General features: G+C 43.7%; 1 protein-coding gene across 1 annotated transcript in view; it reads right to left on the bottom strand.

Moving 5' to 3' along the window:
• The window catches only part of LOC104534366 (PDZ domain-containing protein 2-like), a gene marked incomplete at both ends in the record, with an annotated part of 40,988 nt that extends 28,472 nt beyond the window's left edge, over positions 1 to 12,516 (bottom strand). Inside the window, one exon of the mRNA XM_010184177.1 lies at positions 12,114 to 12,516. Within this exon, the coding sequence (XP_010182479.1) occupies positions 12,114 to 12,516 (403 nt within the window). The remainder of the gene's footprint in view (positions 1 to 12,113) is intronic.
• Positions 12,517 to 17,079: the final 4,563 nt, after the last annotated feature.

Here is a 17,079-nt window from a genome sequence, read left to right as displayed (position 1 = left end):
TAGGACCAGCACGTAGAGGTTTCCTTGCAGGGCTGTTTGCAGCTTTTTGGAGCCACAGAGGTGCTGCTGTCAACGCCCTGATCCTTCCCGAAGCAAACAGCATCCTCAAATCCCTTGCCAAAACTGAAGGATGAGCTGTGCAGGGCTGCAGAGGAGCAAGACAATGTTCAAGGGAGACACCCTGAACATGGGGTAGCGCAGCAGGGACCAGACTGGCATTGCACAGCGGTGCTTCCCTCTCTGGAGGCGTTTGCAGGATTTGAGACACAGGGAAGAAAATACCAACCACGCTTCAAATATCAGCTGCCAATCAAGTATTTCTCATTGGACAGCTGTGGCACAGACTGTAAATTATAAATTTACCCATTGCAGAGAATAACTTTTCAGTATAAGCAAGGTAATAAGCTATGTTTAGGACACCTTTTTATTATCTATTTTTTAAAAAATTATTATAAATATTTATCCAAAATGTGCTTTACAAACTGCAGAACAATACAAAATGCAGAACAAAAACTAGTTTCCCCTGAGTCCCACTGGCAGGACTAGGTGCAAGAAAACACAAGTGTGGCCGATATCAGCAGAGCAAAAAAGGAAAGAGCAAAACAAGCAAGCAAGCAAGACACAAAAGGCGATTGCCAGGATTCTCAGAAAGGAGAAGAACCAGGATAACAGAATTGTGAGAAACCCCAGGAAGTTTTCAGGCTTGGAAGACAGCAAAATGCACAATTTGGAGGCAATTTTTAGGCCATGTGTTGTAGTCACCAGGCTCCAGGTCAGCTATTTCTGCCTGGGTCTGTTCTCACAAGGAACATTCTCGCAGTACGCAAATGCCCAAGCAGCAAAGATGATTAAAATTTCATGCCAAACTGTGAAAAGCATGTAGAAATTGCTGCTTGTTTCTGAGAACGGGAACTGCTAAATATATCAGTGAGCCCAAGGGCTGTGGCAGCAACCTGCAGATTGTAGGACAACGTTGTTTATCAGAGCCTTTATTAAGTGAAGAAAATGTGCTTCTTTTTTTTTTTAACCTGATCACTGGGGCCCTCACTGAAACTTTTAAATGCAATGCAAGATGAGTTTTTCAGATACAGGAACAAAGAGGTTAGTAGCTACACCAATATCTTAAGAACAAAGTGAAAAATTATTAATAATAATTATAATAGAAATAATAAAAATTACAACAACAACAACAACAACAACAATAATGATATGACGCTACACAGCCCCTAGATCACAGGTAGGAGAAACAGGAAAAGCAAACCATGTGTCTTAAGAGGTAACCCAAAAGTTTGAGCCTGAAAACATATACACCTGCGGGTAATTTGTTAACTTGAAAGTCAAGCAGATGGACAATAACCCAACAGGTTTAACTGGCATCCTCAATGCTTCAATAAAAGCCCAGTCTCCTGCTGAGTAACAGGACATGTCAGGACAGAGAATACTTTGAGATAAATTAGTGATACAAGAGACACTGTGTTAAATGCAGGGGCAAGAGTCAACTATATTTATGTACTTAAAAAAGAACTGAGCTACAGCATAAAGATGCTCCAGAGAGGTTTTTTTATTGCTATAAAATACCTTGCACCCATAATGAAAACAGCATAATAGAGAAATACAATCTCTGACCATCTATTGTCCTCACAAGATGCCACTCCAAGTGTCCGTTGTTAAATCCAGTTTGGAAGCAGACTCTCCAATGAAGTTAAACAATGCAGTCATAAAATTGCATTTAATGATTTGCAAAAGCTTTTTTGGAATGCAAGTTACGGAAAGGCCCACGATGCATAGTGCTTTGCTTGCGTTCCTCAGCACTCCTCACTATCACACATTGTACTAAAAAAAAAAACAACCAAAAAAACAACCCTCAAATTTATTCTTAACTGACCCACTCTCAAATATTCATTTACATAGCAAAACACTAAATAGCAGCAAATGGCAAGACTCTGCTCTTAATGCAAAAACCATCTTACTCCCCTTGAACTCCCACTGAAATCAAAAGCAGTTGTAAAGTAAAGCATTGCTCAGTCCGAACACAGGCGGCAGAACACAGCCACAATAAAGACAACGAAGCCATTTGGCACGTACCCAAACATGTATTTCTTTCACTCATTTTCAAATGACACGGTCACCATCTCCTGTGTAAGAAAAGGCTGTCCCTTGAGTCCTCACCGGTCAGCTGCACTGAGAATAAACAATTCGGAGTCCACTGGAAATCAGATCCCCTCACTGTTCTTTCCCTCTTCTTCATAAAACATTCATAGCTCTTCATTTAACCACGTGCTGCAAAGCAAATGCCCCCCACCAATACACACGTATCTCCGAGGCACGTCACTCCAAGGTTTTGAAAGCTAACTATTAAAAAGCAAATTGCCAGGCTTTGCTTGAAGCCTCTTGGAGAAAGGGGATGTTCAGCAGAACCCACATCCCCTCCCCACGAAGCTGCTATCTCCTTTGCACAGAGCAGCACGGGATACTTCACAGCCAGCTAAGAAACGCAGCTGCTTTGGGTGTGCATCTTATGTGACTCCATCATGGGAAAACCTTCATAGTAAAGCTCTGTGCCAATTTCAAGGATTTGTAAATGCATTTAAATTTTACTTCAAACCAGTTTTCTTGAGTTATTGGAGATTCCCAGGTTCAACAACACAAATCCTAAATGCTTTAAAAAAAAAATAAAAAAATAGCAAAGTAATGCACGTCTTTAGTTTTGAAAATTTTTTAAGGGATCATATTTTCAAGCTTTCCTTCATAAACAAAAAGATTACAAGCTCACTTAGTCTTTAAATGGAAGCTAGGACTCTGGTGTATTCACTCCCCTCCAGAGACTCACAATACCCATGGGAAACTGCCAGTGCAGCCAGATTTGGCAGTTTGCAGGTCTGGTGTCACTGTCCTCAGGGTCTGCATAATCCCAGCCCAGAGAAGGACGAGTTTAACTGGTGACCAGTCTCCTCTGATCGGATGCAGAATGTGGGTTGCTGCTTGGCCGCTGTCAGTTTCATATCCCTATTAACACCTGAACTTTTCCATCCTCTCAGAATAATTCTCATCGCTTCATTTATAAATGACTCAGAATAATCCCCCCAGCTTCCTTCACGAGTGACACCATAAACCTGCACATGTGCACCCACAGCTCTCAGTGCAGAAGCATTTCATGCCCCAAGCACAGAGATGTGCTCGTGCTGGTCCAGCCAAACACCAAGCATCCTGAGCAAGGACAGAGAGAGAGGCACCACGAGCTCATGCCACAGACAGGGACCAGGCAATACACTGCTCTGGCCACTCTTAAGAATAAAGAGACCAACCTATATCTTTCAATTGCCCTTAACTCAATGCAGGTCACTGTAGCGAAGCTCAGCACATAAGAACCTAAGTGCAAAGGACTCACTAGATAAGTTGGGCTGACAACCTGTACATGACAATCCACATTTAATGCAATTCACCTGAGATCTGACCAAGATGGACACTCACAAAGACATTCATGCTTACTTTGAGAGTGTCAAAGGAATAAGCCAAAATTTCCCCTTAAGAGATTTGTTCCCCATCTCCTGGAAGCAAATGTTAACTCTGCTTGGATCCACCCCATGGACTCTGCATGTAAACCCAGAGCAGCAGCAGACCTGCCTACCCAAAGGAACTGTGGATTCCCCTCACTGGAAGGGTTTCATGGACATGATGGAGCAACATTTGTCAAAGATGGCCTCAGAGGAGGAGATGAGACCAGGTCAACTCTTGAAGTCAATTCCAGACTTACATTTTTTGACTTCCCTCACTTCTGTGAACACTCCCATAGCAAGAAGAAACACAAGTGGCCAAGTCAGGCTGCAGTTGGGCTAATGGCTCATTTTTGTTCTCTGCAGTTACATCATTCATAGGTGACTCAACTTTCCTCCCAACTTGGCTCTTTCGAGCAGGCAGCCCTTCGGACCAGATTTTTCCACTTGCAGCTGATCAACTTCAAAGTGCCTCAGCCACAAATAATTAAAATGTTTCTTTAAAGACAGTATGAATATTCTACTTGGATTAATCACAAGCAAAAAATAACCCTTAAAAAAGGGTCATCTTATGTAACAGACCCTAAGTGAGAATAGAAATTACAGCTGGTGGTTTCAAGTGGGTCCCTGCAGGCCGCCTTCCTCCGCTGTGAATCCACTGCACATCAGGCAGCCCCTCTTCGGAGCGAGCCCACATCTGGAATAAACTAGCGTGCTGCGGATCAGAAAGGAAGCGCGCTGCCAGCGCGATGTGGGGAAGCTCGCCTTCTGCCTGCTCCAAGTCGCATACCATCAAACGCTCCATTTCATAAGCACATCATTAATAAAACAAAAAGGAACGTTTTCCCTCCAAGTGCTGAGGGAAATAAATAAATAAATAAATAGAACGACGTCGGAGCTGTTCTTCCCTCCTCTCCTTTCACCAGCTAATTGCAGGGGAGTTTAAAGGGGTTTGACTGATTTTGACTGTGCCGTGTTCAAGAAGCTGCAAATCTGTATATACAAAGGAGAAATTGCTTTGAAATCTTGTATTAAAGAAAAGCTTGGCAGGAGCAAGGTGTAAACAAATGGAAAACAGAAACGCAGTAAGTAGTTAAAAAGCCAGACAGTAAAATGGAAAATGTAAAATAGTTGTCTACAAAAAACCACTTTCTGTCACAGCAGCAATTCAGCTGAATCGGGCATAAATATGTAGCAATTTTAAAATAAAAACAGAGATAAGCCCTGATGAGAATACCAATAACCACGCAAGGACTGTAGGCACTCACTGGCTGTCACAGGCCCTAACACAGCCCATGGGATGTCTCCCTCCCTCCACATGTCAACATAGATTTTTACTGTCTCTCTGTCTACAGGGACTGGTTCCCACTTGCAAACCTCACAGGTTTACCCCATAGAAGCAGCAGAAATAAAGAGTGATCTCTTCCTTACCAGCCACAAACCTGCTTTGGAAATGTGACACTTAAGAGAAAGTTGTAAGTTTTGTGCATTAAAAAAAAATTATCCCAATAGGCTTCACAAGAGCTGGCAGCCAACATTCTGATCCCACACAGCTGAAAACCAGCACAAAACCAGCACAAAATCTCCCTAGTAGAAATATTCAGAACAGCATATAAGCAATTTCCTTCAAGCAACGACCAGTGCAGCATCCTCCTCTCCAGGGACAGGGCCTATACTGGGATGGCCACACCAGCACATTGCTCCCCAGCATTCTTCACTGGTTTGGGACAAACCAAAAGCACTGGTCCCACCTGCCTCCCCCACCTTGGGTCCAATCGTGCCTCCTCTCATTCCCCCCATTCCCCAGCAGGCCGCTGGGAAAGGCGGATCAGTACCTGGGGAATTAACTTGCATGATCGCATACCAGGTGATTAGTTCAAATGCGTCAATCTCAAGATATGGTCAAAAGCCATCACTCCTCGCATCACAGATATTAGTGTGAATGACTCAGTATCAGAAAGTCATGCCAAAATCTGATTTTTGCAGATTCTTAACAAAGCAATTATTTCATTAGTGGATAATGAGTATATTTTTCATCTGATCTTACCCAGGTGATTTTTAAGGCTGATTTGACAGCAGGGACTCCCGCTTTCATCTGCTACCTTGGGTTTTGTTTTCATTGCTGTAAAAGCAAGCTAAATAACTCCAAGACAATTTCAAAGCAGGAGAAAAGAAAAAAATTCTAAACTTCTTTATCAACAAATTACTCCAAGACAATAGTCCTTTGTCCATCTCTGCTGTGTATGAAAATTTCTTAGCACTGAGAAGAAGCCTTTGGCTTCTACCTCCAGATGATGCAAGCCATGCAGTGGGTATCTCTGACACTACTTGAAAGAGAGGGGAAAAAAAAACCCAAAACAACAAAGCCCAAGTAGCCCTTAATAGGAATTACACAGTGTTAACCCCATGAACTTTCCGTGTCCTCAAAACAGACAAGAGCCAGCAGCACAAATACAACTGTGATTGCATTCAAGTGTCCACTGCTGATTTAACCAGTCCCCTTGTTTGGACAAACGGCCGCCAGACGCTTGGCATCCTTTCACCGAAATGCGAGAACTTTCCCCATGGAAAGAGAAGCATCCTAGGGGATAAAGCCTGGGGAACTGTCAAAAGCAAAAACATACCCTCCCCCAAACACGAACACATAATTAAGATCACAAAAAAGACATCATAGCAGTGGAGATGCAAATTCTGCGACTTAATGCGAGCTGTTCCCCAGGGACCCATCTCCCGAGACAGACTGCTTGTTGACATCATTTCCTTGGCAAGGGCTTTAAACATTTTATCAGCCATTGCAAGCACCTGAACTACATCATCACCCCTTACAAAAATCTGCTGGAGTCATTTGTCATCCTGAGCCATCACCATCTGGATTGCACCTCCTGGGCTGCTCCCCTCTTGCCGTCAGCTCTATTCCAAGATCAGCCTGAGGATTTCTCAGCTATCCCTGACTCTGGAGGGTTTGGGCACAGCAGCTCCCTTCAGGGAGCTCAGGCTTTTGAGGGTTACAAGGCGTCTGCATTCCCTCAAGTATATTGCCCAGTCTCATTCTCTCTACTGGGAACGGTTGGTTGGTTAGTTTACAGCTTCTCTAAAAAATCCTTGGTGCCTGCAGAAGATGAAAGCCCATCCTAGAGTGAGTCACTATGCTCCCCTGTCAGCTAAAAAGGGGTCTCTCATGGGGACTGGTGTTACATCTGTTGAAGTCAGGAATCCTTTGGGTTTGCTCGGTGGTTTCAGCACCCTGCCTCAAAAAATAAGTATATGTAGCTGTATAATCCCCACTAACACCTGAAACATTACAGCAACCTAAATAAACAGCATACTCTATTTTTAGGCATGTCCACTTAGTTTCAAACATTCGCACTTAATGATTAAAACATAAAAAGGTGTGAACTTACATTTCAGCTAACACAGTCCTTCACATTTCAGTTGTGGGTTTGCTCTATCTTTAATACCATATGCAAAACGAAAAAAAACCACTTTCTGTGTAGGTGAGAAATGCTTTCATACTGGTGCTCTCACCTATGGTTTGTGATAGCTGAGCATGGCCAAGACCTGTAACACAACCTCGTGTGTATCTGTGCTGCCTTTGCAGGTAGCTCATTTCCCAGACTGAGAACCCCCATTTTGAGATGACGCATTAACACTAACTCACTACAACTTATCTATTACCAGACTAACTCTGCACCAAACCCTCCACCGTACCCTCAGAAAACTCAGACCAAAAACAGAATAAAAGTATAGCTTGCTATTCAAAATTAAAATCTACAGCTATCACAGCTGTCGCTGTCGCTTAAATCACAGCAAAGAAAGGTAAAACCCTGTGTCAGTTGAAAAAATTTGGCAGCGAGTGAGACTTAACCCCAGAAATCTGTGACAATGGTTTGTTTTATGGCAAGGTGGAACATAACTGGCAGCAAGAAAAATTAACTATAATTGCACTACTAGTTACATCAAAGCACTTCCTAAAACCCCAAGCAAAAGCAAGGCCAAGTTTTGTCAGTGCTGTACAGCTACAATTAAAAGACAGCCCTTGTCCCTAAGAGAGTTTACAACTGAAAACAGGCAAGAGAAGGAAGACATGCTTATCACAGTGCACATTAAAACTTCAAGACAGTAGATAGCCCCAGGATCCATGTTAATGAAAGTTGGAAGCAAACACAACAGATAAAAAGACGTTAAGAACAGAAACAGATTCTGAGGAAGGCCTTTACATGACTAAAGGTGTCTACATTAAAAACTAAAAATAGAGTTATTTATGTCTAAAACATGCATCATATGCGAGTCCCATAAAAGCCCTGATGAAATAATAATTACTGCTTAGGTTGCCAAAATAGTTGATGTAAAGCAACTTAGCTTCAGCGGAGCTGAGCGTATTTACCTTTGTAAGTACCTTGCTCACAGCAAGGTTTTCATTTTGGTACAGCAAGTGGATGAGAATTTTTTTTCCTCCATCATGTTAAAAAAAAAAACCAGTAAAATGCTTAAAGCCAGTACATTATTTCAAGTCTCAAGTTCTGATTCCTGTCATGTACCATTAGCTTCCCTCTTCTGCTTGGCAAGATAAGGAACATTTTCCATTAACCAAAATGCAAGGTAAGGCTGGCATTTACCAATGCTAATTGGTAAATACTGCTATAGAAAGGCTGTCAGCCTTTCCTAACTACAAAGTAAAATGCAATCCAGAAGCATTCAGCCTTTCCTGAGACAAGCCATCTTAATAAGAAAAAAGTAATGGGCCCGAACAAGTAGACTTGCTGATAAAATGAAGCCAAGCGCAGTGCAGAGTAATGGGTTAACAACACAGAACAAAGATCTTGAAGCTGAAGGTTGGTGTTTTAAGGACTTTTCAGAGCATCCTGCTGGGCCCGGAGGAAGCAAAGGTGTCTGGTCTGCTCAGGTGCTCTTCACCTCCACCCAAGATTCTTCTGGCTTCATCAACGAAAGGCTCTCATCACACCAGCCGGACCTGGATCAGCTCAAGTTCCCTTTGAAAACTACACTCACACCCCTCGCGGCTGTACCCCTGATCTTCGCAAGCCTCACAGTCCTACCTCCAATCCCTGCCCCTGCCACGTGTACCTGGCCACCTCTCAGCTGTTCTTAGGGGCTGAACAGCTAAGGTAGTGGTGGTCCACAGCTCTTCCAAAAACACCATGAAAGAGAACAAAGTGATGGATTCAGTCCTATCGGTAAACACAGTGAAACCACAAAATTTGTATGTTGTGAGGAAACCTCAGTTTCCTTTTCTTTATAATTTTTCAGCTGACCCCAGCAGCCCCTCCTCATACTCCTCTTTCATCTATGGTTTTATAATTACAAAACACCACCCTGTCTCAGGCCACTGAATAAAAGAAGTAAACTCTGATTCCTGTATTTAAGCTCCCCAGTCTTCCCAGGATGTGACGGATCATTACTCTGGCTCAGAGATTGCCTGGTCTTAAATCACTGCCCACAACTCCCACTGCAGCCACCCTGGGTCCTCCACAAGGTCAGGTCTTGTTTCCAGGCCTTTGAGATCCTCCTGCCAGGCAGATACAGCCTTGCTGCTTTGAATCCTCACACTTTAAAGGGCATTTAGGTTCATCCTAAAAATATTGCAGCATAACTTAACCACCTGTAAACATGACATGCCGCCTGCTAATTGACAGGTACAATATTTACTGAGGGTTACACACCAGCAAACAGCCTGGCAGATTTGTTTGTACGCAGCAATAGCGATGCCAAGCGCACAGGAGAGACAGACCGAGATCTGGGGGATGAAAGAGAGCCTGAAGATGGGGACTGACACATGCACACAAACCAGTAACGCAGGAATCTCCTGGCAGGTTCCCTTGACAAACAGCGTTCATCTCGTCTCTATTTCACAACTCAGCACTGCTGTCATTAGCAGCGTGCAGTGAAAAAGTGGGAGAACAACTCCATGCTCGTGGGAGAGGAGGTACCCTGAAAGCAAACCACACCGAAGGCACATGGATGCCTCAAAAGTACTCAGAGTGCAACAACCCCAAGGCATCAGCCATGAGCTGGCCACTGGGTTCAGTACAGCAGCGGCTGAAGACACGCAGGTTTGACCTAATTTCTACTCCCTTGTTTTCATTACAACTTCAAACTAACCTTCTACAGCGTTCCTGGACTCCATCTTCCTATTTCAGTAATTCCCCAACCTGCATACTGGGGCAGTGGAGGGGGAAGGTGTGGTGTGGAGGACCAGGGCGGTGGAGAGGACCAGGGAGGTCCTCCCGCAGCTGTATCTGTCACGGAGCAGCTTCTCAAAGCCTTTCCTCCCACCTGCAGCCGACCTCCATCCCACAGGCTGGCTCCTGTCCTCTCAAAGTGAATATACTGCTCCCCAAAGGCACGGGGCTGACAGCCCTGGATATTCAATTAGTCGACGCATGGAGGAGATGGTGAGCACGGGGCAGGCAGTGAGGATGGAGCCACTTTCCCCACAAAGAGAATGCCCTGCCAATGCTCCCCGTCCCCGCTCAGGAGCGGATAACTCATCCTGCAGCTACGAGAGGTTTGGCTCGCGCTCTGAAGCCTGGAAGGAGGCTGCAGCTTCTGACATGACGTCCTGGACGCTGTTTTCAAAAGGCTCCTGACACTACGGGATCTCACATGCCTGAGTGCCAGGTCACGCTTTCAAAACTGAGCTGGAAGTGAGACTTGAGACTCCCAAATGTCTTTTACTCCTTGCCTTTTTTTTTTTTTCCTAATTTTTTTTTAAACAGGACTCAAATAATTTTGAAAATTTTATTCACTGTCAGTATTCAATAGTTATTAAGAAACTGAGTTAAGCCACTCATTGCTCCGATAGCAGCTATCCCACAGATGCTAAAGTGATGGGCTTCTATAAGGCCTCTCATCTTTAAAAAGCAGAGGATGAGCAAGGCAAGCTGTTCAGACTCCAACTATTCACATTTCTCCTCATTCAGATGTCAGGAAAATGTAATTAATACTGACACACACAGAGGTCATATTTCTAAGCAAAATATTAAGGGTGGGGGAAATTAAAAGAAAGAGAGAGAGAAGCAATTTTACTAAACTACTCTGCCTCCCAAGAGGCTCCATGACAGATACACCACAACTGAACAGATTATAGCTCTGAAATTTCCAGTGACTCAACTACGCTTTTACACTTTACAAAGCCACCTTGTATGTGCTTTGCATTAAAAATGTATTTATTGCTCACATTGATACATATATATATATATATATATTCTGAATTTAACAATGTACTTCTCAGACCAAAATGACTCAAAACATCAAGGTAATACATGACTCTGGATCAAGAGTTTATTTTATATATATATGTATTTTAGCTTTCCACTTCCTCATACCAAACTCTTTTCATCTTCATTCATAACGTGTTTAATTAGACATCTTCAGAACAGACTGAAGAAGTTTTTATATGGAACAGAGCTTTCAAAACACTGAAGTATTTATTTTTAAACTTTTAATGTTTTCTTTCAGAAAAACTGCAATTACGAGGGTTGCAAGAACAGTACACAAACATCCTCTCCTTCCTGCTGCACTATGAAATCCAACATGTCTCACTGATGGGAAGAGCAGGTTTTCTCAATCACAGTTATTTAAGACCAGCATTTTTTAAAACTGGTTTTAGCCCTTCCAACGTACTTGTTAAATTAATGTGTGAAGTTAAATTAGATTTAAGTTCACAACCACCACCCTGCAGTAGTACTGGGGAGCACTAATTCAGAGGACACATTTAAACCCATGCTTCCTCAACAGAACTGAGTGATGAGATGTCCACTCACACTGCTCTGTTACCAGCTTTGAAGTATTAAAACCAAAACCAGCTGCTGCAGCAAGTCTCAAGCCCAATGAAGCAGTGTTCATCTGTTTATACTATCAGTATCTCTGGAAAGATTGGCAGACAGGTCTTCTGGTGATAGATGAGTACTGAAACCCGATCAAGGCTCTGGTTATTTTTCTCCATCCACCAACGCTGCAATTCCAGTCAGGCAACAAACCCCAAGATCTCCATTAGGATGAAGAGAGAAGCAATGAAAGCCTCAATCCCACTGTCGTCCCAAACATTAACAAATTGTCCATCTCATCAACTTGGAGCAAAATTCACAATGACTTCCACGTGGTCCCCAAACACTGGCCAATGTTCTGTTAACACAAATAAATGCACCGTGGTCTGGTGTATCAGAAAGGGAAGCTTCAGTTCAAATGTTAAAATGAGCTTTAAGGTGCTGTGAAGCTCAGAGCTAAACATGAAGCCTCAAAGGACAAAATGACCATCTTCCACCGACACCTCCTTTCCCAGGCGTTTAAGGTCATCAGTTGTCTCAACAAAAGAAATCCCAAGGCCAACCCAGACAGGTCAGAGATATAAGGACTTTCCCTTCCATCACAGATGGAGCATGACAGAGGTTCCTCACAAATATTATTTAACCCTGTAACCCTCCTTCCTCCCTGCTTTAGATCCCATCCCACGGCTCGGTGCCCTGACAGCTTGGTTTGTCACTCAGAGGCTCAGCCCAAGGACAAAGCACTGAAACCAGGAAAACTGCTTGAGAAATTAGTTTAATTCGCTTGCACGCCTGCTGCTTCCTTCTCCAGAAAAACCCAAAGCAAACATACCTGAGCAGACTGGTCACCAATGTCTGGCATGCCGCCATCCGACAGCCGGCACCGGTACTGTGTTCCCATGCTCTGGAGCTGCTCTTCCCCATTGCTCTCTGCTTCAGAGGTCTCCGGCTGAGCAACCTCCACCTCCATCGGGGTGCAGTGCCCATTCCCGTGCTCAGAACCTGGCTTTTCTTTGCTGTCCTTGCTGCCTGGTGTTCTGGTGATGACCCCAAACTTCCTGGTCCTTTTCCCATTTTGAGCAGCTCTGTCGCCAGGTTCAGGGCTGGGCTTGGCTTTGGGGTCACAGCTGTTGCTGTTGTTGCCGTTGGAGGGAGGAAGAGGGGCCTTGCGCTTGATGCGGCGCAACATGATCAGGTAGATGAAGCCGCCATTCCAGCACTGCTCGGCCAGGTAACTGCAAGGAAAGGGATGCACAGGGATTACTGACTGCTTGCCCACATCCTGCCCTGGTACCTCAATGTGCTGCACCCCATGATGTTCATGCACCTTCTCAGGCAGCTGATTACCCAGTGTGTGGATATGTTAGGACACCTCAAGGCATTGGCAAATGGTATTAGAAGGAAGTAATACCAAAAATAATGTCAGTAATAATAACAGCCCTACCAACCATCCAGCTTGATCCTACTATGGCATAACACTACAACTGAATGGGTTCACACCACCCCAACCTCTGAACCTGCAGCACAGCAACATGGAAAGAAGGAGCAAGCAAAACAAGAGTGCTCCAGTGGGGCATTAAAATAAACAAACAAAACTCTAAAAATTAAAAATCAGGCAGGCTTCATTTGTGCAGCAGCCCATAGAGCATTTGCATCTGAAATGAGCCTCCTTACTGAAGCTAATCTTCTGCTTCGGCATACATACATGGTTTGAAGGCCTCAGGGAAAAAAAATATTCAAAAAATCAGTCACTGGGGTACGCTGGCGTAGTACCAATGGCCTCACTACAGCAAAGCATGGCACTGTATGGCATCTCAGTTTCTATGAAAGGGACATGGAAATAAGGTGGGTTTCCTTTACAGCATGCGAATTCCCATCAAAGCAAGAGCCAAGTCATCTCACGTGCACAAGGAGCAGCCACCAGGTTCTCGTACCAGAGCAAAGCATCACCTCCCCTCCCAAAGTCTCTGGACATACCTTGAAGGAATTAACATATCTGTTTCAAGCAAACACCTGGTGACCTTAGAGAAACTGCACCCATTGATGAAAAAGGGGAATCTAACTTCATGCCTCTTTTGGGAAAGGATATACCTCAACACAAATTCTTGAAATATTTGGGTTCTCAGCCAAGGGTGTAACCAACTGAGAGTACAAACAAGCTGGAATTTGTACTTAGCAGGTTTGTATGTGCCCCTTCTTACCAATTTAGGCCCCCAAATATATTGCTTTTCTTACCAGCGAAAGCAGCTAGACTTTCTCAGATCATCAAATAAGCCCCTGCTGCAGGTGCAATGAAATCGTCACTAATATGGAGCAGTTGCTGAACCTACAGCTACCAGAGGAGATGAGAAACTAGGTGTGGAGTTGAACCATAGAAGCTCCTAACAGAAAAAAACCACAGCACTCGTGGTTGAGAGAGGAGGAGCCACTCAGGAGTCTTCCACCAATTTTTTTTATCTCCTTGGTGCTTGTAGGCTACTTTTCCCCTTCCCTTTCTTAAAAGTTGTTTGGCGTTAAATACAACCCTTCAAACTTACTCCTGCACAGAGGTGACTTAATGGCAAAACAAGAAAAGTGGCTATAATAACCCCCTAAAGCAAATGTCTGTACAGAGGAGTGAGGAAAGCACTCTCAATTACTCAAAATAATCTGGACTAGCCTGGCAGTGGCTGCAAACAACACCACGGGTGTGTGTTCCTGTCCAGGGATGTGAGCTGATAGCTTCAGTCCACTTCTTCTCAAAGCTTTGATGTCCCCCCCTAGACAATGTCAGCATTCAAATCACTTATATTTAATTAGGAAGATCAATGCCCAAATGAGTACAGCAACCACATAACCTTAAAAGCATCTCTGGAGCAACAGAAGTGAAGGACAAGTATGCTGGATGTGCCAAATTTCCCTAAGGAATATAAGCCGGACTCCAACTCCCCGGACAGTCCACTCAGCAGTTTTCACCAGGCAAGTCTATTCTTTCTTTAAAAAAAACCATTAAGAATATTTAAGTAAAGCCCTAAACCTATCTTTCTTAAAACGGCTGAAAGCAGACAGCCAACAAGCCCCTCTGGTTGGAAAGTCTCCGCAGCCAAGGTCAGCTGTCTGGGTGGCCACGAGGTGACACTTGGCTCAGGGAGGCACCCAGGGCTGGCAGGACCTGAAGGGTTAGACTAAAAAAAATTCCAGAACTAAAGGGAAGTATTTTTTATTATCAAGTTAAAAGAAAAATTCTTTTAATCAACAGAAAAGGGGTAGTTCTGTTCCAGAAACAATACGGGCTGCCTGTTTTTCACATTTATCTTTCAACTCAAATTTCAAGGCAGCCAGTAAAGTTGATTAAAATTCATGACTTTTGCTTGAAGCAATACCACTGCACTCTGATCCATCATACATAAGCCTGATAGCATTGCTTCTCCTGGCACAAGGAAAGAGAAAAGCAGCTTCTCTTCCCATAGTCCTGTGACTTACATGGGTGCTGCCCACCCGGTTTTCATGCAGTCAGCTCTGCCTGACTTGTTTTTGTGCAGGTGCACATTTGAGGTTTGGGTTTTTTTTAAACACCAATCTCTATCTCTGAACTAATCACTGATGTATTTTTGAGTGCTAGTAACAAAGTGCATGCATTAATCAACTACTTGATTTAGGAACCAAGTGGAGCGAGAGGGAACTTAGCATATGTCCAAATAAAGTAATTTTATAGAGGCAAAAATAATTTACTATTTCACCTCCACCTGTAGCTCATTTATTTGTTCATAAACAGTAAAGCTATGACAAGGGAATATAGAAGGGAGGGTTTTTATCTATCCACTGTCCATAGACAGCCATCACTACAGTCTGGAGCAAGGTTACAGCGAGCGGTAACAGATGCTGCTGCACCGAAGTCAGTGGAGCCGTCCTGATTTACTCCATATGTCGAGATGGTCTACATGTTCCAGGAGTGCAGCCTGTAGTAACTCACAGGTTTATGACTTCTTGAGTACTTCTCAGCAGTTAAAAGCACATAAGTTTCCAGAAAAAAAAAAAAAATGTCTTCTCTGGGTCAGTGAGCAATTACCTTTGCATGGCAGCAAGTGACTGCATACACCAGATAATGTCAGGTATTTCCAGACAGGGCGAATCTGGCTGGTGCCAGTGATGCAAGAACTGGCATCATTATCTCAGAGTTTGTTTCGAACTAAAGACCAGGCACTCTGTGTTGGTAAACCAGTGCTGTTGTAACACCAAACTCATATGACAAGATAAGAACTAATGTACCAAGAACTTGCTGTTATTTGCTGTATTGCCCTCTTAAGACAGGCTTGTTATCTAAGGACCCGAGCCACTTCTAAGTTTTGCTAATTACATTCTGCTTACTTAGCTGGTTTCCTTTTCCTTTGCCACTTCTTCCCCTAAATAAGTGAAAAACAAACAAAAAAACAAACCCATGGAAGCACAGCAAGCTCTCAACACTGGACAAAAGACAGGAAAGGTTGTAATAAATGTGTGAGGACCTTCAGATTTTTAATTACTTTCTGTCAATCCAGGACCATCCCATGCCAGAAGAGAATAATGGGATGGATTCAACCAAGTGTATTTATACAACTTCTAGACTGCAGAAAACCATGCAAAAGCTGCACAGGACCCAAAATCCCACTTCTCAGGGGGTTTAATGTGCACAACGCAGGGATGCCTTTTTTTAGATTTCGTCCCTGCAGAGCACTCAGAGGGATTTTAGCAATCAGTGCACCAACCGTGTCTCAGGCAGGGCAGGATCAGAGCTGATGTGTATACGCGGTCCTCAGCACTGATGTGGGGAAATCGGCTGCAATCTCCAAGTTGTCACTTAGTTTGAACACAGTCTTCAGCTTGGATAGAGAAGGTGCATGGAGCAAAAAATATTCTTAATGCAGCTTTGATTGATTCAAATTTACTGAAACTGAGATTCTAAAACTTCCTATTCCCTATTTTGGTTGGCAGGGGATGGAGTAGGATTCTGTGAAAGCCCTGGATCTCATACACCAGCTAAAAAGCCTTGGGCAGCTACTCCTAGTGCTAGCAAATGACGATACGTAACAAATCCTATTATCGCTGATTTTAAGAATGCAAGAGAATTTACCAGGTGATCACACACCTAATAATATTAGTTAACCAAAACAAAACATTTTGCCAGCAAAACACCTTGTATTTGCCAGTTCTTTGCAAGGTAGCGTCAAGTCTCCTCGACACAGCTGGGAGTCCCCTCAGACGCTGCTGCGGCATCTCCGCAAGCAGGGTCTGAAACACAACTGAAACATCGGCTGCGGAAAATTTCCCACTGGCGTGCTCTGAAGGACGGACCACCCGGCTGCTCCTGCTGCTTTGATCTCACCCCAGCCCCAGCTTTGTAAAACCCCAGCCCGTATACAACACCACCCTTAAGCAATGGGGCAGGCTTGCTTTGCTCTGTAGGAGAGAAAGCATGAAAATCCTCAAAACCAAGGAAAAATTGTTTTACAGTTGAAACAGCGCTGGAAAGTTACCTCTTGCACAGCTCAACCAAAGGTTGGAAAATGCAACTGGTGGCCGGTATCAGGGAGCATTTAATATTCTTTTTGTATCAGAGCTATGAAGGGACAGACATGTCTGCTTCCTTCGGAGACTATTTTGAGTTACGCAGCCAAATCCCATTTCTCCCCTACACAGCTGAACTGATTGCTGCGATCATAAAAACCGATAAACTCGCCGAGTTTATTCCAAGTTCCTTGGCATGCCTGTGAAGTGTCAGACTCAGAACTGGTGTCTTAGAGTAAGCCAGTGATTTTTTTTCATTTATATATATATATATA

Source organism: Mesitornis unicolor, unplaced genomic scaffold (genome assembly GCF_000695765.1).
Source record: "Mesitornis unicolor isolate BGI_N332 unplaced genomic scaffold, ASM69576v1 scaffold13365, whole genome shotgun sequence".
In the NCBI taxonomy this organism is placed as follows: Eukaryota; Metazoa; Chordata; class Aves; order Mesitornithiformes; family Mesitornithidae; genus Mesitornis; species Mesitornis unicolor.
This window is presented reverse-complemented; position numbering and strand designations above follow the sequence as displayed.